At 44.1% G+C, this 27,236-nt stretch overlaps 1 protein-coding gene across 4 annotated transcripts in view; it reads right to left on the bottom strand.

Moving 5' to 3' along the window:
- Positions 1 to 27,236, bottom strand: part of LOC131683179 (uncharacterized) — a 933,050-nt gene that overhangs the window by 389,892 nt on the left and 515,922 nt on the right. For all 4 annotated transcript variants that reach the window (XM_058965020.1, XM_058965019.1, XM_058965021.1 and 1 more), the window contains 3 exons: positions 13,874 to 14,049; positions 13,542 to 13,815; positions 13,190 to 13,481 (listed from right to left, as the gene is read on the bottom strand). In XM_058965020.1, coding sequence (XP_058821003.1) covers positions 13,190 to 13,481; positions 13,542 to 13,815; positions 13,874 to 14,049 — 742 coding nt within the window. The remainder of the gene's footprint in view (positions 1 to 13,189; positions 13,482 to 13,541; positions 13,816 to 13,873; positions 14,050 to 27,236) is intronic.

Below are 27,236 nucleotides of genomic sequence, written 5' to 3'. Positions count from 1 at the left end.
CCCATAGGCTGCTATTGAATTTCTAATGGATCCGACTTCCGGTTCCGGAATTACAGGGTGATAAGTACGAACACGCAGAAAATGTCGATTTTAATAAATTCTGCAATGAATGTATAAAGGTGAAAATTTTTCCAAAATATGACCACAACTGCTTCGATTTGTAGTATTAGGTCACTAACATCCATTTAAAGTCTATTTGGCCACATTGGCCACCATCCTCGGTTGCGGAAGCCCCGGCGGAAGTATCTAAATTCAGAATAACAGTCACGTGGGTTTCTCGGAGATGGCTAGACCGATTCGATTAAACTTGGCCTCAAATGAAAGGTATTGCGTCCCCGTAAATGGCTATTTAATTTCATCCCGATCCGACTTCCGGTTCCGGAGTTACAGGTTGTGGCGTGCGATCACATAGCAAATTGTGATTCAAACCGATACTCCGATGAAAGCAAAAAAGGTAAAAATTTCGCTAAAATGTCTCTCAAACAACTTAAATTTGCTGTTCTAGGTCACCGACGGCCAACCAAACTTTCGTTGACTACATTGACCACTATACACGGTTCCGGAAGTGCCCGGGAAAAGCGGCCATCTTTCAAAATTTACGAACTCACATCAGTTTCCCGGAAATGGTTGGGCCGATTTTCACAAACTTAGTCCCAAATGATAGCTATAATATCCCCATAGATGTCTATAAAATTTCGTATGGATCGCTTATATGGTTCCGGAAATATAGACTAAACCGTCCGGTCACATATGAAATTCCCATATAAGCCGGAACTCAAATTTTATTTTCAAAGGGGGGACCTCATGAAATTTCAGAAATCGAATTCGTAATTTTGATGCCAAACATCTTTAAAATGCATGAAACGTCGAGATTTTATGTTATCTCGAAAAAAAATTTTTTTTATAAAAATCGACTCTTTGGGACTTTGCCGATTTTGCACCTTTTTGCCTTTCTCAGATAAAGAAAGGCTATACAATCACTGTAAAAATCGACTTTTTAACCGAGGCCCGGAGGGCCGAGTTTCATACACCATTCGATTCAGTTCGTCGAGATCGGCAAATGTCTGTGTGTGCGTATGTATGTGTGTGTATGTGTGTGTGTATGTCATTTAAACTCACACAATTTTCTCAGAGATGGCTGAACCGATTTTCGCTAACTTAGTTTCATCTGAAAGGTATAGCGCTCCTATAAGCTGCTATTGAATTTTTAGTTGATCCGACTTCCGCTTCCGGAGTTACGGGTTGAAGAGTGTGTTCACACAGCAAATTCCCATATAAACTGGTACCACCATGATGTTCAAATGATGTAAAACATATTAAAATTGATGTAACATTACTCTAGTTTGCGGGTCTGGATCACTAATGATCAATCAAAGCAGCTTTGACCACATTGGTCACCTATGACGGTTCATGACGCCCCCGGGGAACCCGCCAAGTTCCTAAGCTGATATCACACCCATTCCCCAACGAATTCTCTACCGATTTTCACAAACTTGATTTCAAATGAAAGATATAATAATAACATTGACTGCTGCTGAATTTCATTCGGTTCTGACGCTTGCTTCCGGAGTTACAGGGGTTTTAGTAAGGATACACTGGAATTTCGCATATAAATCGGTACAGTCGTAATACCTCAGATTCTAAAAACTATTGAAATGGTCACCAAATTACTTCTAATCGCAGATCTAGATCACTGATCGCCAATCAAACATTCTTTGCATATATTGTCCACTATCGACGATTCCGGAAGTCCGGAATTCCGGGCATATTCCACAATGAAAGTCACACCGGTTCTTCGGTGATGACTGAACCGATTTTCTCAAACTAAGTCTCAAATGGAAGGCAAAGTATGCAGTTGAGTATTGCGTCGCCGCCCCTCCCCCCGCCTTGCCCTTACACCTCCCTCCTTCATCACTCCCCTCCCCTTGGACCACCCTCACGCCTGCATTTCCTTCATCCACCCCGTATACCGAAACAAGATGAAGGATTTCTGACGCATCCTCAACTCCCACTCTACTAACCCCCCATTCCCTCCACTTTCAAACCCATTCCACCAACATTTCAAATTATAATCACATGAAGATAACATTGAACTCATGCTGATTAAGCTAATTAAATATTATTCGTTTGCCCTACTCATATAGAAAAGTTATGCAATTGCTCCAATAACCGACTTTCAAACCGAGGCCCGGAGGGCCGAGTCTCATATAAAATTCGACTCAGATCGCCGAGATCGCAAAATATCTGTGTGTATGTATGTGTGTATGTATGTGTGTATGTATGTATGCATGTATGTATGTATGTATGTATGTATGTATGTATGTATGTATGTATGTATGTATGTATGTATGTATGTTTTTTTTTACAATGGAGAAGACCTTTATGTCCTAGCCCAGTACACGTGCTATTGGTAGGGTCCAATCTACCGCACGGGGTGCACTGGGGGCGTGTCGGACTCAAATGGTGACCAGCCATTAATACCGACTAAACTCCATTGGGCTCCGCCATCATTCCTCCCAGGAACTACCTCTCGGTATTACTTCTGGGGGGATGGCTGTACTAAATGTACTCATTCACTCTCACTCACGCGTTCATACATCCTGTATGAGGCTTACTTGGGTGCTCTCTCAATCGCACTTTGATTCACTCTCAAACACTCCCACATGAGGCTGACTTTTGTGCTCACCTTTTACGTTCCATGCGAGGCTGACTTGTGTGCTCACCGTACTCATTCCTTGCTAGGCTTACTTTTGTGCTCGCCCTACCCATCCATGTGAGGCTGACTTGGGTGCTCACCCTATCACCTGATTCACTCTCAATCGTGCCACTCTATTGTACCTTTGTCACTCCCTCTGGCATCCCATGTGGGACATTTTTCTTAGGCCCCACTTCTGACATACCATGCGAGGCTGACTTTTGTGCTCACCTTTTTCATTCCTTGCTAGGCTGACTTTTGTGCTAGCCTCTACCAACCTGTGAGGCTGACTTTTATGCTCACCCTTAACATGCAGTGTGAGACTGACTTGGATGCTCACCCTTTCACTCCTCTGCCACGCCATGAGGCATCGATAGCTTAGTTCCAACATACTACGCTACGACCCTCCCGTCTTGGCATGAGGCAGTCCACTTATACGCCTATACACTCACTCTTCTGTCTTGCTTCGGGGTGGCTGGGTTTACCCCTTACGCGGTTGCCATTCGCTGCGCCAACCTACCTCGGCATGAACAGACCATTCACTCTCTTATTTTGCGCTTGGCCTTTTTCGCTCCAGCTAACCAATCACTAGTTAGCCGTGCCCGCCGTCTGTTGCTCGGTTCGCCGGATTACCTGTAGCCTACTGGCAATCTGGATGGTAGCAGCCGAGACTGCGTTCCACTTCTCCACCGATTGACACATCCGCTGAATAAGGGTATCAGGGGTTGTGTCCCAGCCACAGACGTCAAGCATTGCTCTTCTTTCGACGTCGAACCGATGACATACGAACAGTATGTGTTCGGCAGTTTCATCTACACCTGGGCAGTCCGGGCAGACTGGGACCTCCGCGTGCCCGAACCTGTGGAGGTACTGACGGAAACAGCTATGGCCTGACAGGAATTGTGTCAGGTGGAAGTGAACTTCCCCATGGGGTCTTCCCACCCAGCTCGATATGCTAGGTATCAGCCGGTGGGTCCACCTACCTTTCGAGGAGTTGTCCCACTCACGCTGCCACCTGGTGACCGAGGTCACCCTGGTGCGCTCGCGGGCTCCCCTATTTCCACGTAGCTCAAAGCACTCCTCATCTTCCCGAATGACCAGCCCGACTGGCATCATGCTCGCTATCACGCAGGATGCATCGTGTGATACCGTGCGGTAGGCAGATATCACTCTGAGGCACATCACGCGGTAGGTGCTCTCCAGTTTCTGTAGGTAACTGGTTACCCTCAGTGCTCTTGACCATGACGGGCCGCCGTACCTGAGGATAGATACGGCAACGCCTGCCAGTAACCTACGTCTACTGGCGCACACCTTTGAGCTGTTGGACATCATTCTCGATAGTGCCGCAACAGCAGTCGACGCTCTCTTGCACGTATAGTCGACATGGCTGCCGAAGGTCAGCTTGTCGTCTATAATGACTCCGAGAGACTTCAGACTTCGCTGTGAAGTGATCGCGACTTCTCCCACATGGATAACTGCATGTTGTGCCGACTTGCGGTTGTTGACGATAACTACCTCCGTCTTATGATGAGCGAGCTCTAGGCCTCTCGCGCTCATCCATTCCTCCACCGTGCTAATCGCGTGTTCTACGGTTAGTTCTATCTCACGAATTGACTCCCCATAGACCTCCAAGGTTACGTCGTCGGCAAAGCCGACGATCTTGACCCCAGGAGGGAACTTCAGTCTCAGAACCCCGTCATACATGAGGTTCCATAGCACCGGGCCTAGGATCGAGCCCTGCGGGACTCCGGCGGTAATCGGAACCCTTTTCTGACCGGCATCGGTCTCGTATATCAGTATGCGGTTTTGGAAGTAACTTTCCAGGATCCGGTACAGACCCACCGGTAGGCTAAGCCGGTGTAACGAGAGCGCGATGGCATCCCAGCTTGCGCTGTTGAATGCGTTCTTCACGTCGAGTGTCACTAACGCACAGTATCGAATACCTCGCCTTTTTCGTTGGATCGCTATCTCGGCAGTATTTATCACTGAGTTGAGAGCGACCACTGTGGACTTACCCTTCCGAAAGCCAAACTGGTTGCTTGACAGACCGTCCGTACCTTCCGCGTACGGGGTGAGCCTGTTGAGGATGATCCTCTCAAGCAGTTTGCCAGTCGTGTCTATCAGACAGATTGGTCTGTACGCCGATGGGTCGCCTGGCGGCTTCCCGGGCTTCGGCAACAGCACCAGTTTCTGCCTTTTCCATCTGTCGGGGAAACGGCACTCGTCAAGGCATCTCTGCATAGCTAGCCTGAACATGTTCGGGTTCGCTATGATCGCTGCCTTGAGAGCGTTGTTTGGAACTTCATCCGGCCCTGGAGCTTTGTTCATTGCTAGGGATTTAGCCACTGCGAGTAGTTCTTCATTCGTCACTGGAGCCACCATTTCGACCGTGCCCGCACTGTCTCGTAGCGCAGGTGGCCAGGAGCTTGTGGCTCGAGACGGAAAGAGTACTTCGATAATCGTTGCCAACCGGTCCGGAGACCGTTCTGGGGGTGAGGAGCCCCCTTTGGTCTTGGCCATCACAATCCGGTAGGCGCCACCCCACGGATTCGCGTTGGCACTCTCACACAGGTTGTCGAAACACGCTCTCTTGCTGCTTTTAATAGCCTTGTTAAGGGCCAATTTCGCAGCTCGAAACACTTCACGGCGGTTCTCTCTTGCATCCTCGGTGCGAGCTCTTTGCATCCTACGTCTAGCTCTGAGACAGGCTGACCGTAGAGCTGCAATCTCGGCACTCCACCAATATACCGGGCATCTACCGTTTCTTGGCAGTGTTTTTCTCGGCATAGTGGCGTCGCACGCGCGTGATAGAACAGCTACCAGCGCATCCCCGCTTAGACTGTCGGTGTTGGCCTCCAGTCCCAGGGCCGCGGTGAAAGCTTCGCTGTCGAAGTGATTGAACTTCCACCCGCGTACCTGACAGGGATCTCCCGCCCTCGGATGCTGCACACCATAGTTGATCTTAAAGCGGATTGCTAAATGATCGCTATGGGTGTAGCCTTCGTCTACCCTCCATTCCAAGCCTGGAGCCAGACTCGGGCTGGCAAAGGTCAAATCAATCCACGCCTCCACTCCGTTTCTACGGAATGTACTAGCGGAGCCATCATTAGCTAGAACAGTATCGAGTTTCGCAAGCGCTTCCATTAGCGCTTGACCCCTGCTATTTATACAGCGGCTGCCCCACTCCACTGCCCAAGCGTTAAAGTCTCCCGCTATTACTACCGGTTTCCGGCCCACGAGGTCCGACGAGAACCTGTCGATCATCTGGTAGAACTGTTCTATTGGCCACCTTGGTGGGGCGTAGCAGCTGCAATAGAACACACCATTGATCTTGGCAATCGCCACACCCTCGGCGGAGGGGTGTATTACCTCTTGAACCGGGAACCTTCCCGTTGTTAAGATTGCCACCATTCCAGACCCGTCCGACACCCAATTGCCGTTGCCGGCAGGGATGCTGTACGGGTCTGATAAGAGGGCGACATCTGTCCTCGACTCCGAGACCGACTGCCACAGCAGCTGTTGGGCTGCTGCACAATGGTTAAGATTTAGCTGTGTGACTCTCACGGCTTCTTCTTATTTAACTCGCCGAAGCGACACGAAGGTCCGCCCATAGCATGTTTATGGGCTTGCTTCTTAGCGGTGCAGATAAGGCACTTATATGCCTTAGTGCACCCCCGCTCTTTATGTCCCTCCTCGCCGCAGCGACGACATAGCTTGCTCCTATCTATGCCTTTGCATTCGTATGCTTTGTGGCCGGATTCAAGGCACCGATAGCACCTATTCACTGAAGGCGGCTGGGGTATACTAATAGGGCATACCGACCAGCCGATCTTCAGCTTCCCTTTCTCGGTTACCTTTTTGGCATCCGCCTTCAGTAGCCTGAGGTAGGCTACTTGGGTGCCAGAGGGTCCGTCTCTCAATCGCACAGAGGCCCGCTCGATTGTGACGTCGCAGTGCTCCTTGACGGCTGCGACGATGTCTTCTGCGGTCGTGAACTCGTCCAAGTGCTTGCACTGGAGAGTTGTTTCCGCCCCTAGCGACCTGATTTGGGCGCCCTCACCAAGGACCTCTTGGGCCAAGGCCTTGTATACTGCACTTGATTGTGCGCCTCGCTTCAGCACCAGGAGCATCTCTCCCGTGTTGGTGGTTCTTACGCTACGCACATCCTGCCCAAGGGCCGAGAGGCTTTCGGCCGCCTTCATCGATTTAAGGACATCGGCGTATTTGTCCTGGTCGGTTTTTAACCACAAGGCTTCGCCTCTGTCCTTGGCCTTCCTCGCAGGCCGCGGTACCTCCGGTTTCGGTGCCGGCTTTTTCTTGGTGACCAGCGTCCAGGGGTTTGAGCCCCCTGCCCCGGTCGTGCCGGGTTGCTGGTACCATCGCTCTCCACAGGCGGCGTTTGACCTTGACGGTTGCACGCCGAGTGGTGTCGGTTTTGGCACCCTCGCCTGGCGACTTCCTAGGGCGCTTCGCATTCGATGCCGTCTTGCGATTGCCCTTTCCTTTTCCCTTCGAAGGGAACTCGGTCGCCGCTCCGATCGACGTGGCTGCTCCGTAGAAGGTAAAGGCCACTGTCTGTGAACCTCTATCGACCTTCTCTCTTTCCTCCCTATTGGAGGCTACTGTCTGGGTTTCTCTGTCGGGACTCTTCCGACATGCCACCCTCTCAACATAGGCCTGCTGTTCCTGTCTTGCGACACGAACAGCTTTCCGGAGCTCCAGGAGGCTCAACTTCAACTCCTTGGCTATATTCTGCTTTGCGCTAGCGAAGTCGATTATAGAATCGAGTTGCTTCGCTACTTTGCGCATCGCAGATATTGGCCCCTCCGATGCATTGGTAGGGTTATTGCCTACCGTCGCTGGGGGGTCACTTGTGCTTTCGGATGCAGCACTCATCGCTCCACTACTCTCCCCACGGGGGGGAGACCTCGCCAAACCACCTCTAGCGAAGGGGTTTGGCACCTCCGTCTGTTTGTTTTTATTTTTATTTATCTCCATGTAAAGTCCCACGAGTCGCGCGAGAAATAAATGTCCGCCACGCCAGAGCTCCGCATTAGCGTGGTAAGGGACGCTTACTGTGGGGGTTGCCCAGGTACCCCACAGGCTCCGTTAACGATCGAGCATCTTTTTCACCCCCTCGATCACTCATCCCTCGGCACGGGTCGCTTCACGCCTTGGAATTGGGGTTATGCCCTACCTTGCTTTACGTGGTGATCTCGGCCCGGATCATCATAACCATCCTTTACCAGGGCTTTGGACCTGTAGCTCTGGTTCTCAATAGTTCCATGTACGTATATTATTACAGACATGCCACTATTGAGATCCGTCATTTGCTAGCGGAGTTATGTATGTATGTATGTATGTATGTATGTATGTATGTATGTATGTATGTATGTATGTATGTATGTATGTATGTATGTATGTATGTATGTATGTATGTATGTATGTATGTATGTATGTATGTATGTATGTATGTATGTATGTATGTATGTATGTATGTATGTATGTATGTATGTATGTATGTATGTATGTATGTATGTATGTATGTATGTATGTATGTATGTATGTATGTATGTATGTATGTATGTATGTATGTATGTATGTATGTATGTATGTATGTATGTATGTATGTATGTATGTATGTATGTATGTATGTATGTATGTATGTATGTATGTATGTATGTATGTATGTATGTATGTATGTATGTATGTATGTATGTATGTATGTATGTATGTATGTATGTATGTATGTATGTATGTATGTATGTATGTATGTATGTATGTATGTATGTATGTATGTATGTATGTATGTATGTATGTATGTATGTATGTATGTATGTATGTATGTATGTATGTATGTATGTATGTATGTATGTATGTATGTATGTATGTATGTATGTATGTATGTATGTATGTATGTATGTATGTATGTATGTATGTATGTATGTATGTATGTATGTATGTATGTATGTATATATGTATGTATGTATGTATGTATGTATGTATGTATGTATGTATGTATGTATGTATGTATGTATGTATGTATGTATGTATGTATGTATGTATGTATGTGTGTATGTATGTATGTATGCATGTATGTGTGTTTATGTGCAGATTTGTTAACAAAATGTCCACATCGGTTTCTCGGAGATGGCTGAACCGATTTTTACCAACTAAGATTCAAATGAAAGGTATAATATTCCCATAGGTTGCTATTGAATTTCTTTTTCAACCGACATCTTGTTCCGGATTACGAGTTGAAGAGTATGGTTACAAAACAAAATTTGTTGATCTGTCCACATCGGTTTCTCGGAATTTTCTGAACCGATTTTGACAAACTTGATTTTAAATGAAAGGTCCATCAGCTGCTGTTGAATTTTGTGTGGATCCGAGTTCTGGTTCCTGAATTACAGGGTGATACGTACGAGCACGCAGCAAATCCCGATTCTAACGAATTCTGCGATGAATGTAAAAAGGTGATTTTTTTTTTCCAAATGTAAACACAACTGTTGAATTTGTAGATCCAGGTCACCAACAGTCATTCAAAGTCTCTTTGGCCCTAGGGACAGATCACTTGTGATGCATTTTTAAAAATCTGTGAAATTATTTATTTATTTATTTATTTATTTTAAATTTAAATAAATAAATAAAGTAGATCAGCGTAGGACGTTTGTTAAACAAACTGTTCTGTGAGGGAGTGCAAAGCTGATGCAAAAATGGAAATTAAATGCATTTTTTTCTAATTTGATGCAAATTTGTTATACATTCTTAGAGTGATCTGCCCCTAGGTTTGGCCACACTGGCCACCATTGACGGATCCGGAAGCATCCAAATTCAGAATAACGGTTATATTGGTTTCTCGAAAATGGCTAGACCGATTTGATCAACTTAGTCTCAAATGAAAGGTATTACTGACTGATATTAAATTCCATCTCCATCCGACTTCCGGCTCCGGAGTTACGGGTTGTGGAGTGCGATCACATAGAAAACTCCGATTCAAACCGATACCGCGATGAATGCAAGAAGGTGCTCTTATATATACTTACCAAGTGTAATAAGAATGAAATATATTTCCATAATGTTATATTGTACGAACCAGATATTAAATCATAGTTTGGAGAAATGAGAAAGGCACAATTACACCTCTAGGAGGATTAAAACAGGTTTTTATTTTTCAATCCTACTCCGTGGAATGATAAAAAAAACTATGTATTTTTTGTAGTTTTATATTGTTTCTAGGGTTGACTGATTATCATAAAAAAATTACATGGAAATATTATACTGGACATGAGCTATGAGCATTTTTGGAAAACAAAGAAAAAATGGAAAAGCTGAAATAATAAAATTAATAATGCTGAAATAATAAAATTAATAATGAAATAATGTGGTACCCTCCCCAATAGCGGAAAAATAGGTACCTAACCCCATTCAATGTTATAAATGTATTGTGGTATTGATTACATTGTTGTGATTTGATATTACTATTTTTGTTACTACATATTACCTAGGGTTACCAACCGTCCTTATTTTAAAGGACATGTCCTTATTTTCGACGACTTTGAAAAGCGTCCTTATTTTGCTTAAAATGTTCTTATTTTAGTCTCAAGCCGTGGTAGACATATTTGAAATCTTTGAGATCAAATTTATTTCGAGAGAATTAAACTATTCAATTATTTTCATTGGTCACTTCTTTCCGAGTTTTTTGTCAATAAATATGGCTACTTTTACAATGTTGATATTGACCAATTTAACAAATTTAACTCATGTTTGAGTTAGTGTTTTTCACTGCAGTAAGTAGCGGCGGATAAACCAAAATTCCGACAGAAGCCAGCCAGAACTCCGGCACGTATTCTATCTGGATGGGCTGGATTTACCCGGTCAGCGTGGCAAGCAGAAAGTTAGCAAAAGTTGAGCGAAATTGATACTGGCAGAGTTTCTGCGAGCATTTTGCGCGATTTGTGCGAGAATTCTGGCAACGAATTCACTCAAATGCAACAACCGTTTCTGACAGAACCCTCTAAGAACGGTTGGTTTCAAAATCGTCCAATGAAGGACGTTCCTTGGACTAATTTGGACAACGTCCAAATAACCGTTCAACAAACGTCCATCGTTGGACCCGTGTTGAACGATTTTGAAACAATTTTTTGGACGTCTCAGTGGGAAGCGGTTAAACCAACCGATGCTGCTCACTTTTATCAAGAATCCAGCCAGAAATGTACGGTCAAGATCTCTGCACGCTTCCCGCCGCATCTTTGTCAGATGTTTTGCTCGATTCGTGCTAAATTCTACCAGGTAGGAATAGGGATCTTTAATTTGGAAAAATTGTACCAGTTTTTCATATGTATTGATAGCTGGTGTCCTTACGAGTACACTCATATCATTCTTAAATCTTAATTTTTCTTTTATGATTTTTAAATATAAAAAAACCAAATTAAATTCAACCAGCAAACTGACAGTCGTCCTACTAAATGACGTATCTGCAAATATCTCGCTCGCCTCATTGTTAACCGGGACAGCACCCCACACAGCATGATCTGGTACTTTTTCAATCCGCTAGCAGCCTGCCATCCCAAGTTTCATCTGCAAACTATGGTAGATCTGATAAGGCAACCTATAGAGTCGTGCAAGTCGCATGGGTTTGGATGTGTTATTGTCCTAAAAGGAAACAAACTAAAAAATGTTTTTTCAATAGTTTCGGGCAAAAAAATTGAAAAAGGACTGAGATATTAACTCACGGTACTAATCTGCATCAGAATATGCCTTAACCCGCACACTCCTAAAGATCCCTATTGCCTGGGTCTTTGCACAGTTTATGCCCGAGTTATGCCAGAGTTTTGCTCGGTTCCTGTCAAAATTTGTCAGAAAACGCGAGCGAAACCGAGTTCGCCCTAGCTCAACTAACCCGACAGGATACGCGCAGAAATCTGACAGGGCTGCCAAACCAAGACTTTCAGAAATCTAGCAGAGCGGTCTCTGCCAGAAAATTTACTCAGTGGGTACTAGAGCACTCTAGTTAGTGTGTGGCCATGAGACCATGACGTAATACGTATGACGTATCCAAACGAACATGAAATTTGACGTATTCATAATAGAAATACGTCAGATTTCTGCTCGTTTGTTACGTCAAACTCGTGTTGGCCACACTCTAACTAGAGTGCTCTAGGATTTACTGGAGAGGCGTATATACCCAGTAAACGAAAAAGCGACTAGCGACTAGGCTGGTTTAAATATTGAAACTTTGTATAGGCCAGAGATAACAAACATATTGAGATGCGCGAAGACTGCAACTAAAAATTCCAATCGAACCCAAACCAACGATTCCAATCGAGCTATGTGAACAAATATGCCGGATTTAGGAAGAAACGCGTCATTTCAAACACATAATGTAGGTCTTGTGGAGAAAATGTGCTGAAAAATATGTGCATGAAAACGAACATTGATTCTTTTATTATATTAAATCATAGTTAAAGTTGTCTTTCAAAACTAACTACTCGTTTGTTAATTCATTTTCGTTAGGGTATAATCTACTGATACTGAAAGGGGGAGGGAAGTTTGGGGCGGTCGACATTCAGTGTGTCCTTATTTTGCTCTCAGCCCATTTGGTAACCCTATATTACCCATCTCTCACCTGATTTTTATTACGAATTCCCCAAATCTCTGTGCAATTATTTGAAAGCTGTCGATATTATGGTTGAGGAACGTCAAATGTGGGATGCATGGTTGCTACGTATGCTGTAGTAAACATTTACAGTTAAGTTTTTGTATGATGAAGCGTTCATTTTTGACAGTTTTTTTTATGGAAACAATGACTTCAATTGTTCTGGTGTGAATTTGGTTATTTTCAGTAGTGTGTACGAAGCATGGCGAAGTGGATCAAATCTCCACGAATTTGAAGGGATCAAGTGAACCCATAGCATCTATTTCAGCAAACTTTAGTACAAATATAGTTGAACAAAAAAATCAGCTCAATCATAGCGTATTCATATAATTGACATTCTCCTGTATTTCTATATGCAAAAGTATAGTATGCAGTGGGTGACTTTATCGATTGTATAAAAGATTGAAAATTTGGAAAATAAATCTTCTTCAGTTTTTCTGAGATTTTTTTCTTTAAATCGGTAAAAATTCGGTAACACATGTCCAATTTATTTTTTTGTGTTACAGAAACTTATGTTTAGATAAAACTACGCAACTTTCTAGTATATTCGATTAATGTATTCTGATCAGCCCTTGAGTTACAATGATGGGATCAAGTCTCCCCGGGGATCAAGTCTCCTCAGTCTCCCTTAATGCACGCGAACACTAGTGTTAATTAAGTTAAACGTACATACATTTTACGGAATTGAAAATAACTATGAACACTAGTGATTTCATTCAGCACAGCGAAAGTTAAAGGCATTCAAGGACTGGGAAATTGTCCCAGCAGTAATTTTTGAAACGGTGACCCTGTATTGAAACGTTAGAAGTATTCTGCTTCAAAAATTTAATATTTACCTTGTTAAAGAGCGGCGTTTCCTGCCCCAGGATTCTACCGAATCTCTTCCCCACTCACAAACAGCTGGTTCGCATGGGCCCAGGCAGTATTTAACATTACATTGGAAAATGACTCCATAGCTTTCTGTAAATCTGAATGCTTCATATATCGATTGCAATGCATTACCGTCCGGGGTGAACGCTGGAAATATGCTGGGATCTACCGGACATCCATCATCATCGATTATTTGGAATGTGCTTTTCGAATCTTTTGCCATGGCAACACAAGAACGAGCAAAAATACCATATGGAGCTATAGGAATAATTATAAATTTATCTCTTTTGAAGTACGCATATGCATAAGAACACTTACTGTCTTCAGGAATTTCTATGCGGAACGTAAGTCGGTCTCCAATTCGTACAGTTTCAACCTCACGACTTCTTCCATCTAAAATACGAATTCTCGGAGGAGGTGCCTCGGGCGATGAGTTGATATGTATCATTTCCGGATCACGAATCGGTAACATTCCAAAAGAAATATTCTTTGAACTCATATCGTAGGTGCATTTAACCTTGTAAATTTTATCAGCCTTTGTCATAACAACTGAATGATGTTGTAAGACCACTGTATTACTGTAAATTCCCGTCTGAAAATAAAGTTTAAAAGTAGCAGCTCCAAAACAAAAATAAATAGCATAATCATACGGCGCTCTGAGTGTTACAATCCTGCCCACCCATCGTCAAATCAAGTCGGAAGGAATCAGAGTTGATAACATCGATGTTACAAGTCTCGGAACGCCCTAAAGCGTAGATACGGCCATTAAATGGTTTATTGGTGCGTACTTGTACAGCGATTCTTGTGTCCTTGCAATGTACTGATACTGAAATGAAAACAAAAATGCGGCAACGTTTAATTATACAACAAAAACTATCATGCCTTGGATATCTCTCGCTATATGGTTTGAGATGTTATCTTCCCTGAAAATCCTGTATCAATAATTTTCACAACTGTACCTAGATTGTTTTTTAAAGCACTAAAGTTTCATTTCTTTAAATTAAACATTAATCAAAATATGGTGGTCAACCTGCATAGATCTTCAAGTGAAGATAATTCAACATTATGAAGACATATCACGATGTATTCCACAATGAAAGATGGCGTTTGACTTAAACAACGAACGTTTCGAACATCAATTCGATTCAAATCAAACACTCGATAGCTACTAGACTAGCTGCAGCTTTTCAACTGCATGTATTTCTCAAGATAAAGTTTTTCATTAGACAATCTTGTCACTTTTTACTTTTGTTCTAAAAGAAAGGTATAGGTAGTAACCACCAAAACTTAGCCGAACATATTTGAGGCTCCGAGGACCGCGAACTGCAACTGTTATATTTACCGTAAAACCGTTAATTCAAAATGCTATATCGAATGCAAAAGGCCTTTCGCAAAGCGCCATCACAAACACCACAGCGAAAACATAGCACGAATCAGAACGAACAAAAATCACTCACACAACGATGCATAACGATGGTGCTAGTAACCTCATCAGCATTTGTGCCTTACCGCCAAACGAAAAACGTACGCCGCTGAAGAAGGACGAACAAATTTTAGTCTGTTCGGTTCCTACTCCGCAGTAGCGCGGCAAGTGATTTTGCGGTCGTTTTTTCACGAAAAGCAGCCGTCGGGGAGTCAGTATATAATAATCGACTCAGCTCGGCGAAATGAGACATTGTCTGTGTATGTATATGTGGATGTGCGGTTTTTATTCTATAGTAAAGTATACAAAACTTTGAAAGCCATGCCTGCTGTATTTGAGGGTTTCGGACTAGTACAAGTAACGCGTCTGTTCAGGTTGCTGGTATATAAAGAACTAACCTTATTCAGTCTAGCGAGTAGCTCACGCATGAGGCTATTTATTTATACAGTGTTGCCTGTTCGCGCCAGCTCCGGAAGCACTAGCCCGGCTTCAGAGGGCAATGCACGAGGACTGACCGCTGGGTTGTGGAATAAAACGTAAACCTTTATTTCCCAAAACAGGGCGGATTGGTTTCACATGTACGCTCAGCTTGCTTGGTTGCACATGCGGACTAAACATGCGGTTATTTAAAGGCATAGAACGGTATCAGAAAGAAACACTTTTACCTACTACGACGTTTATTCGCGTAAATCATATAGTTAACTGACTCACAAACAAGCAGTGTCACTTATATACATAGGAAACACACACTCTGGAATATTACAGCATGTTTCACTGCTTTGAACGGTGCATGGCGCTTGAATGGAAGCGTGCGAGAAGAATGAATGCGCGCTGTGCCGCCACGCCGTGCTGTTGGCTGCTGGTGATCAGGAATCAGGAATCAGAATATATTGGCTCAAATGGCACGTTCCCCGTACATAGTCGGGGATTTGTGCCTTGCCGTGTGTTTTCATCATTTCCTGAGCGGAAGGAAAGGACAAGGACGTGTGAGGTACTTCCTCTTGGAAGGGTGGGAAAAATAACAGCACAAAACAAAAATAAACAACAGGTAAGTTAAACTCACAAGTAGTTCAACTTGCCTGCGAATAAGCCTAAAGCTCTTTACCACATTGGATAAGAAACTTTAGTATGTCTCTGAGTTTCAGTCGACCAAACATGGTTCCGTCTATATAAGGACGGCTGAAGACTCGAAATCGCAATTGCGCTACCGCTGGACAGTTGCATATCAAATGATATGAGGTTCCGTAGTCGGATTCACAAAGATCACATGAAAAAGCCTCAGCGCGCTGAATAGTTGCCATGCGATAATTGAGTTTGCAGTGGCCGGTTAAAGCCCTGGTCAGCATGCCGCAGTGGAGCTTCGAAAAATGTAAGAGATTTTTCGAAACCACTGGGCATGGTTGTTCTAGAAACGCCTTTGTTTGGCGACACGTTTGTAGATTTCTCCAATAATTACGGTGCTCGGACGAAGCCCAGGACCGTATTTTTTCCCGTATCCAACTTGTCGAAATTGGCAGCCCGGGCTCAGGACCAACGAAGTCAATCGCTGAACCTGCCCTGGCCAATTCGTCAGCCCATTCATTTCCAGTAATACCGCAATGTCCGGGCACCCAGACAAGGTAGATAGTGTTGACAATGCTTAGTTCTTCGATTTGGGTTCGGCACGCGATCACTAGCTTGGACCGGGATTTGTCTGAGCTAAGGGCCTTGATTGCAGCCTGACTATCGGAGCAGAAGTTTATAACTCTGCCGGACAAACTAAGTTGAAGGACCGATTGCACCCAGCACATAATCGCAAAGATTTCCTCTTGGAATACAGTACAGTATCTACCTAGTGAGTGAGATTGTTCCAATCTCATTTCACGACAGTAGACACCAGCACCGGCACGTCCCTCCATCAGAGAACCGTCAGTGTAACAGACTACTTGCGTTTGTTGTTGTCTTTCCATAAAGCCAGACAACCACTCCTCTCGAGAGGGAATCTTCACATGGAATGTCCTGTAAGGAAAACTACAAGTGAGTGTAATATCGCTGGGAGCAAGAATATCTTCACCCCATGTAACCATTTGTGACCACAATCGTATGACTGGTAGCAAGATCAACATGATTACTGTTCCAAAGCCCAGTAACCTGCAGTCTGTATGCACATGATAGTGCTTCTTGTTTTAAGTGTATGTGTAATGGTTTGATATTTAAAAGTGCCTCAAGAGCAGCAGTCGGAGTCGTGGTGAAAGCACCAGTCAACGCCATGAGCGCCATTCTTTGCAGATGGTTTAGCTTTGACTGGACTGTCACCACCTCTCCCCTCTGCCACCACACAAGGCATCCGTATGACAGTATTGGACGTACAATTGTCGTGTAAATCCAATAGATGTATTTAGGTTTGAGACCCCAGGTCTTTCCAAAAGTTCGTCTGCACTGCCCGAAAGCCATGCACGCTTTCTTGACTCTGAACTCAATGTGAGCAGACCAATTCAGTTTGGAACCCAATATGACTCCAACGTATTTGACTTGATCCGCACACAGTAGCTCATAATCAAAGAACTGCAAGGGACGAACTCCGGTTGTTATTCGCTTCTTCGTGAAAAGAACCATTGAAGTTTTGCTTGGGTTAACTGATAGTTTAACCTGTCGACACCACTGTTCGACGGCTCTTAATGCCTGTTGCATTAAGTCAAAGATTGTTCCGATGCAAAATCCAGTAATTAGTATTTGGTAATCGTCAGCAAACCCGTAGGTTGGAAATCCAAGCTCATTGAGTTTCTTCAACAAGCCGTCAGCTACTAAGTTCCATAACAAAGGTGACAGAACGCCGCCCTGAGGACAACCGCAAATACTCAACTTCCGTATCTCAGCCTGTCGCAGTGACGAGCAAAGTATGCGGTTACTAAGCATTGCTTTTATCCAACCTGAGATACATGCAGGTATCCCATGACCGCGCGTCGCTTCCAGAATAGACTGGAAGGACACAAAGCACCCTCAATATCTAGGAATACACCCAAGCTAGATTGCTTGAGCGAGTAGGCTTTCTCAATGTTGTAAACAACATCGTGAAGCAGAGTGATCGTGGATTTCCCACACTGATATGCATGTTGCATTTTGTGCAGTGGATATTCAACTAAACTAACGTTCCTGATGTGATGATCGATTATCCGTTCCAAAGCTCTCAGAAGAAAAGAACTTAAGCTGATAGGCCTAAAACTCTTGGCTTCTTCATAGCTTGAGCGCCCCCCTTTGGGAATAAATCTAACAGTTATTTCTCGCCATGCTTTCGGGATATACCCGATAGCAAGACTGGAAAGCAAAATCTTTTTCAAGACATGTTTAAGAATATCAAATCCCTTTTGCAGTAGCACGGGAAGTATTCCATCTTTTCCGGGTGATTTGTATGGAGCAAAGCTGTCAACTGCCCACTTGACCGATTCAGTGGAAACCAATGTGCGTGCTAACGCCCACGAGTCCGAATCACCAGAATGAGATCTGTGAACATTGTTCAACTCCGGATCGATACAACCTGGAAAGTGTGTGTCGAAGAGACAATTAAGAACATCTTTTTCGTCCGTCACATAAACACCATCTCTGGTTTTTAAGGAGTTCATCTGAAAATCATTCGATTTGGAGAGAATTTTATTTAATCTGCTAGCCTCGTTCAGACTAGAGACATTAGTGCATAGGCTTTGCCAGCCAGCCCGTTCTGCAGATCTAAGACATTTCTTATATGCACTACGAGCTGACCTGAAAGCCCTGGAGTCATCACGCTGACGCCGGTTCCAAGCTCTTCTCATAACTTTCTTCATTCTTTCAAGCTCAGCCCTCCACCAAGGGGTTCCCCTAGTCGATTTAACAGTACGAAGTGGACAAGCTTCTTCGTAGGATGCTAATATGAATGAGTTTGTCGTATCCACGACGTCATCTAAGTCGTCTAGTTGACTAATTGTTGGAAAATATCCATGAAATTTAGTCGCCAAGTTTTCCAAAAAGAGGTCCCAGTTTGTAGATTTAGGATTACGATATGTAATCACATTGAAGGTGACATCAAGATGATCGAAAAATATATATTTATGATCGGATAGAGACGGTTCAGTTTCATTTGGAACCTGCCAATTTCCCAGTTCATGCAAAATTCTATCAGAGCAAAGTGTTATGTCTAACACCTCCTCCCTCCCAGACCTCGCAAAAGTTGGTCGGTTTCCCACATTCAGAATATGGAGATTTGTACTACTTATGTACTCCATCAGTTCAGAGCCTCTCAGATTGATGTCCGAGCTGCCCCAAATGATGCGATGAGCATTCGCATCACTGCCGATAATGAGCGGAAGCCCATTTCTGCTACAATATGATACAACGCTTTTGAAATCATCAGAAGGAGATGATTCGTTATTTATTTATTTATTTATTCTTATTTTTTTCATCTGACCTATGTTGGTCTACATGAAATGTAGTTGAATGGGAAAAGCCCATTTCAGGATATACTTCAGAAGCAATCCTCAAATGGGCGTAAAAACCCATTATCTTTTCATATATTCATACCTGATTACAATGGATTCACACTACAATAAAATATAATAACATAGTACACAGCATTACATAAATAAAAAATACAAATATTACAAAAAATGAATCTTAAAATCTACGTCAACCTTCTTAGTCTATTTTTGAAAACATCACAAGATACAGAAAAGTCAAAATGGCCATAAACACTATTAAAAACATTACACATCGCCCTAATGAGTTCGTTTTGACCGTACTCGGTGCGTCGAAACTCGAGTCTTAAAAAGTTATGCGATCTGAGACTTCTCGGGGGCACATTGACATTTATTTGTGAGAGAATATCTGGAGCATCTATTTGGCCAGTTAATATCTTCCCAACAAATACTGCTCTAAATGTGTTCCGCCTTTTGGCTAGGGTTTCCATATCGAGCAGACGACAGCGATCGATGTACGGTGGTAGCTCTGTTGGGTTACGCCACGACAGAGTTCTAAGAGCAAAACAGAGGAATCTTGCCTGCACTGCTTCTATTCGGTTGATCCAAATGCTTGTGTAAGGACACCAAATGGGTGCTGAAGCTTCCAAGACAGATCGCACAAGTGAAAAATAGAGTTCCCGCAAACAATATGGATCAGTGAACTCTTTGGCGATTCTTATAATGAAACCGAGATTTCTATTTGCCTGTGCTGTAACATGAGAGTAATGATTTCTGAATGTCAGTTGTGAGTCCAGAAGTACACCGAGGTCTCTGACAACTGTCATTCTCTCTAGCGATTCCCCGGAAATGGTGTACTTCCACAGTATTTGATTTTTTCTACGTGTAAAAGATATTATGGAGCATTTGGACACGCTGAGAGCCAGCAAGTTGCGATTACACCAACAACAAAAAGCATCTAAGTGTTTCTGTAGTTCCTTGCAATCTTCTATTGACCGCACAATAAGAAATAGTTTGAGATCATCGGCATATATAAGTCTACACCCAGGAGATATAACAAAACAAACGTCATTGAAAAACAACGAGAAAAGCAACGGTCCTAGATTGCTCCCTTGAGGCACTCCCGACAAGTTGATGAAACTGTATGACTCGTTATTTCCTAATTTTACACACAGAGAACGATTTACGAGATATGATTTAAGCCACCCTATAAAATAATCCGAAGCGCCCAGCCGCTTCATCTTTGCCAGTAGAAGAGTGTGATCTACACGATCGAATGCAGCCTTGAGATCCGTGTATACAGTATCGACCTGAGATCCAAGTTCAATATTTTTAATACAGAGCGAAGTGAATTGGGCTAGATTAGTAGTTGTCGATCTACCAGGAAAAAAGCCATGTTGGTCCTTCGATATATATGCTCTGGTCTCGCGAAACAGCACATTTCCTACTAATATTTCAAATAACTTTGAGCCAGCGCAGAGTGAAGTTATGCCACGATAGTTCGCAACATTTTGCTTATCACCTTTTTTAAAAACCGGAAACATAACTGATTTTTTCCAACAGACGGGGAACGTTGATTGCGACAGCGATTGGTTAAAAATTAGTCTTAAAGGCGTACATAATGCGCTTGCGCATCTTTTGATTATAATGGAAGGAATACCATCTGGTCCTGCCGATGTTGAAGACTTTAGCTTTCTCATAGCAGTTAGAATATCTTCGTCAGTAAATTGAATAATGCCTAAATTAATTACATCATGAGGGACATCCTGAAGACTATATTCCATCTGAGTGGAGTTGGCCGAGACTTTTTTAAACACACTTGAGAAATGCTGCGCAAATAGGTCACAGATGCCGCTTGGGGTACTTGATGTTTCATTTGCAAGGAACATACTGGAAGGAAGCCCATTTTCTTTACGTTTCCCGTTAACGAAAGACCAAAACTGCTTTGGATTTTGTTTCAGGTTCGATTGGGTTTGTGCGACGTGTCTTGAATAGAGAAAGCGATTATATGCCTTGTAACTGTTGCTGGCTTCAATAAACTCTCGTTTTGTGAGGGGGTTTCGTCGGCTGGTGTAATGCCGAAGTGCAGCTGCTCGCAGTCTTTTCAGTTCACGTAATTGACGATTGGACCACGCTGGTTTTGGTCGGGGACGTGGTGCGGGAACATGTAATTTGAAAAGTTGTTTTAGGACCAGTGAAAATTTTTCTACGGCAACATTCACATCGATCGCAGAATTTAGCAAAGTCTCCCAATCGATTGCCTGCAGTGAGTTGTGGAGCCTATTGAGATCAGTTTTTGAAAAATTGAACTCCCTGACATCTAGCATTTCGTCATAAACAACTAACTGGGGACAGATCTGCGTTACTAGAAGAGGAGGATGGTGTGCGTCACAAGCAACTAACGGCTCAAGGGCTTCTGAAACGGTGCAGTTAATAGAAGCTTCTTCATTTACGAAAAGGAGGTCCAGGGTTCGATTTCGTCTGTTATTTACTGTACACATTTGCAGCATGTTCAATACAGACATTCCGTCCAGTAAGGCAATACTCGCTCTAGAGAAGGTTGATTCAGAAGGGTCTGGGAAGGCATAGCCGGAAGAGGTACTTTTCCATAGAAGTCCAGATTGATTATAATCACCAAACAGTAGATGAGCCGTGTTGGGTTGAATGAAAGTATGCGGTAGGTACGCTGAACAATATATATATTTTTTGTCTACGTTTCCGACAGTCAGTGTAACTGTGACAACACAGATATCGCGAGTTGTGAGCTCCGATATGAGACACGCGTCAATAGCCTTATTTGCAAGAATGCAAGCACGAGGCATTTCACGTGGGTTAGTCATGCCTGTCTTGTTGTAAGCAATGAAGGCAGTGTTAAGTAACTTTCCAAAATAGAAATTTCCTTTATGGAAATACGGTTCTTGAACCAATGCTATGGAAGCTTTACCTTCCTGCATGAGTCGAGATAAATTCATAGTTGCTGTACGTTTATGTTGGAGATTGATTTGTGCTATTCTAACCATTGTTGATTAGAGAACTGTACATTTCATCTCCAACACAAATTGCACAACAACTAGAGGACACCAAACGAGTTGGGATGTTAACGCATATAGCGAGCCATATCAGGTTTAAATGGGACATGATCATTTAATTCCCACGATTTGCGAAGAAAATAATGGTCCACTGTGTCAGAGATTCGCATAACACAGTAAGGGCAAAACCCAAAATGCTCCGTGCGCGACTGGCATATTTTGGACCCTCCAGTCATTAAGTCCTCGGCACGGAACTACACCTTGACTTAGGGTCTCCTACTTTCAGTCGCCTCCTACGACATGGGAGCAGGACTCCAGTGGCTCAATTCTAGGCCGGATACCACACGGCCTCTGGGCAGGTTCATCTGTACACATCGAAATTTGATAATCGAAACTCAACAAAACTTCACCGAACTACCATCAGCTGAGAGTCTCAGCAAACCCCCAGCCAACAAAAATTCGGCAAAATTAAGTAGATCATCGGTGAAAAAAAATCGGTGTGTAGAGTGAACGTTCAGCTGCGTAATGCAGCATACTGGGGAGTTCGCCCAACTCTTCCCAGGCTCCGTTCGCCATTGAGAATGTTTTAAACCCCCTCAACAATTTTACCCATAGCACGGGTCGCATGACACTATGGAATTGGGGTTCCCTGTTTGGTAGATTTTTACCACTGAAATAGGTAGTCCGTAGTGTAATGCTTAGCCGGTTGAAGCAACCACTACCGACACTACACGGCTTATCTAGGCTGTTCGGTGAAAGAAGCTGACATTGAAGAACAGCTTCCATATTTAGATGGGCAAACAGCCGCAGAAGGAAGGAAGGATAACGGGAGGAGAGGGATTTGGGATTTGGGCTAAGCGCTTATTTAAAGGCGGCGCTGGCTCGCCTTGTCAGGGCTGCTTTAGGGCATGTGGTATTTAGGCCTAGAACGTATAGGGCCCACTACCTCGTCCTACCACACCCGCAGTCAGCACCCGCTGCTGGTTCGGGTCGCGAATCACAACTAGTTGCTATCGCGATTAAGCATTATCCACTTTTACCTACTACGACGTTTATTCGCGTAAATCATATAGTTAACTGACTCACAAACAAGCAGTGTCACTTATATACATAGGAAACACACACTCTGGAATATTACAACATGTTTCACTGCTTTGAACGGTGCATGGCGCTTGAATGGAAGCGTGCGAGAAGAATGAATGCGCGCTGTGCCGCCACGCCGTGCTGTTGGCTGCTGGTGATACGCGATGCTTCTGGTGGTTTCTGATACTGGTTCGAGGTGTTAAGTGGTGGTAATGGAATATGTTGGAATTTTCCAGAGCTGACCCGAACATTGCCAATTAGTTTATAATGATTCCAAGATTTATATATACATGTGACGTTTGGTACAATACTACATTCATCCCTTAATTTAAGTTTACAGTACATGATTAATCTCATAGTCGTTCAGGTGTACCGGTCGCTTTTGTGTTCGCTGCAGTCGCATTTATTTATTTATTTATTTATTTATTTAATTGCAGGCTTTAACCAACTTGGTCATTCGCCTGTTAGAAAAATATAGTTTACATGTCATATGTTTTACAGATATGATCTAACTTACAAAACGAACGAATATTACTTCTGTATGCTTGGGGTCTGCGATTGTTGTATCTGGCTGTGGTTCATCACAGAGTTCTCAAGGTTTGTATTATTTTGTCACTTAGTCCAGCCATTATATTTTGTCGAAGAGGTTCGCGTCCTTAATGAAGCATATCATGTTATTCTCTCGCACCGGGTCGTTTGACAAGCTCTCTTTGATGGAGCTTGATATACCATGCCTGTTCCGGAGTTCCTCGAACTCGCGGCAGTTGGAGATTAAATGCTCGACTGTTAGTCGTGTTTCGCAGGTTAGGCACTGTGGGGGCTCCGACCGTGATATGTAGTGGGCGTGTGTCATCTCAGTGTGACCGACCCTTAGTCGGGATAGAATCTTTTGATCTATTCTCTTGTCCCGGTCCGTCCATCTTATTGGTGCTTCTTTTATTTTCTGCAGGTGCCCTTGCTCTGCTTGCCAGTGGGATGTGAATCCTTCTATAGCTTTCCTCCCGAACTCCTTAATGATGTCTGCTGCTGGCACTTCTTTAGTCAGCATTTTTTTGACCTTTCTTCCCTGTGCTGCAAGTCGATCAGCTTGTATGTTACCTGCGATGCCACAGTGTCCCGGTATCCAGCATATGGTGGTGAAATGGTCCAACGATTGTTCGATGTGCTGGACAAAAGGGTGCTTTGACTGCCCCGTCTCAATGGCTTTGAGATCTGATAGGGAGTCCGAAAAGATTACCGTCCGTGTATTTTCGGGCTTCGCTGCTATGGCCATCGCGATGGCCGCCGCTTCGGCCGAAAAAACAGAGCATGAAGGCTGTAATCGGAGGGCCAGGTCAGTTCCCGCACCGCTAACGCCCACTCCTACCCCTACCTCCTACCCGTCCGTAAAAATGCAATTGAAGTTCCGATATTTTCTATTAATTAGATCTAGGAATTCCATTCTAACCACGTCCGGTGCTTCTCCTGCTTTGATATTTCGAGTCAGGCTTGTGTCGATGTTCAATTCGTTATCCGACCACGCACGCGGTCGGGTTCTGTGCATCTTCGCTATAGGGGGTATTGCGCTTCCAGTAAAATTGCTGTATGTTTCTTTGGCGATCTCTAGCATCAGGCAATCATCATCTCCAGATGTTCTTTCAAGAAAGCAAATTGCTCTCCGCAACCTTGCAATTACGGCGGTCCGCCTCCACGCATGCTGCCTCCGCTGGGGTACTAGGAAGTACGTTTGAGGCTGACCTAACTGCCCCGTTGTAGACCGGTGCTAAAACCTTTTCCATCCCGGCAGGATTTCTCCCGGTTAGCTCAATTCCATAAAATATTTTGCTGTCTATGATGGCTTTCGACACGTTAAGCACTGTTCGTCGATTACATTTCGGGTGCCGTGCACTTATTACTCGGATTAAGCGCTTTCGGCTTTCGCATTCTTTTTTTATTTGTTGAAAATGTGGGAGACAGGTCATCTTTCGGTCAATTGTCACCCCGAGCACTTTCGGTTCTTTTCGAAACGGTATGATGTGTCCGTTTAGTTTTACCGGTCTATCTGTTGCTATATTAGTTTCGCAGCAGTGCCCTAGTGCGCACTTATTGGCCGCAATGCTGAAGCCAACGGACTCGGCCCATCGCCCAACAGCGTTAACGGCCGCCTGAATTTTTCTCCTGGTAAGTATCTTTGACTTGCCTTTGGCCACAATGATTATGTCATCCGCATAAACGAAAATAAATACTCCGTTTGGAAGTGCTGCGAATAGTGAATTCATTCCCACTAGGAACAGCGTAACGGCGAGAACGGATCCCTGGGGAACCCCGTTTACTTCGCAGAACTCGTCCGAGATGCTTCCACCAATCCCTACTCTAAAACGTCGGTTATTCAGGAACTCCTTTAAGAACCGCCCGATGTTTCCACTGATTCCCCATTCATGTAGTTGGCGCAGTATACCTTCTCTCCAGACACTGTTATAAACTTTGGCGATGTCGAGTATCGCAATATCCGCATGGACCCCATCCTGCGTCGCACCTTGCAGCACCTCGCTTAGCGACCCAAGATGAATTCCTGGTCCAAGACCTTTCCTAAACGCAAATTGCCTCTTGTCTAAGAATTGGTTGTCCTCCAGAAATGTCACAAGCCTGCGATTCACCATCCTTTCGAGAATTTTAGCTGTGCATGATAGCAGGTTTATCGGACGATAATCACTCGCTTCTCTGTTTCCTTGATTCCTTTTTGGAATCGGTATCACTAGTGACTTGCGCCACTCCTCGGGAAATTGACCGCCTTCCCATACTTAATTAAAGCTATTTAGTAATGATCTCTTTGCTATCGGAGGTAGATGTTGAAGGAGAGGGTACCCCACCTCGTCCAACCCGGCAGATTTGCCTCTGGCCGTACTTAAGGCTACCGACAATTCCGATGCGAAAAAAGCCCTATTGTATATTTCGTCGGATATGGGGGCGAAGACAGTTGGTATTGCCTCGATTACCTTCTTCTTTTTTAAGAATTTTGGAGGTAGAGTGCTGTCTGAGGATATCTGCTGAAAATACTGACCAAGGTGGTTGGCGATCTCCACCGGATCAATTGTGGTCACTCCATTGCTTGTTATGGAATATCCCGTGTGTCTCCGTTTGCCATTGATTGCATTGACTCGCCTCCACATTTCCGCCGTTGTTGAGTTTGGTCCGATGCCGTCTAGGAAGGCAGCCCAACTGTCAGCTTTCGCTTTCTGGATCGCTGCGCGACCTTCGTTCCTTTTTCTTCGAAATTCTGTCTCTCTTGCGTTTCGCTCTGGATGATCGATTGCAGTTCTTTTGAGAGCTCGCAGCGCTTTTCTACGCGCTTTCAGTGCTTTAGCGACTTCACTGTTCCACCAAGGCACTGCTTTTGTCGGTGGGCGACCACTCGTTTGTGGTATGCTTGCTTTAGCAGCCTGTGCTGCCATTTCTGTTATGTCGGTTGGTTCGTATAAGCGGTCAGGATCAATGTGATTCTCGATGAAGTCCTCGTATGCGGCCCAGTCCGCCAGGTCGTGATAAGTTGACCAAAGGCATGAATTTACTATAGATCTCGAGCAAATCGTTAGGTCAATGGCTGATTGGGCCTGATTTCGAATAAATGTTGGTCTACCATCGTTGATCACGATGGCATTTATCTCTTCTACAACTTCCATAATCGCATTGCCTCGTTTGCAGCATCGGGATGACCCCCATGCGGTGTGATGGGCGTTAAAGTCCCCCATTAGAATATATGGTTCGACAAGCTGATTAATAAGTCTTCTCAGTTTATTGCCGATGTCATCCGTTGCATTTGGTATGTATATTGATCCAACTGTGCATTGTCTGGGATATCTAATCTTCTTTGCCACCACCAATAGCTCGGTATCAAGTGAGACGGATTCGGTCGCTATGTCGGCCCGGATGCCGATACCCACCGTTTGGTGTATGTTTTTACCACCAATCCTATCCCAGGAGTAGTGATTACTGAACCATTGCGACGGGTCTGTGTTATTACTCAGGTGCGTTTCCTGTATCGCAATGCATATTGGGTCTCCCTTGAGGATCAATT

The sequence above is a fragment of the Topomyia yanbarensis genome, chromosome 2 (genome assembly GCF_030247195.1).
Source record: "Topomyia yanbarensis strain Yona2022 chromosome 2, ASM3024719v1, whole genome shotgun sequence".
Lineage (NCBI taxonomy): Eukaryota > Metazoa > Arthropoda > Insecta > Diptera > Culicidae > Topomyia > Topomyia yanbarensis.
This window is presented reverse-complemented; position numbering and strand designations above follow the sequence as displayed.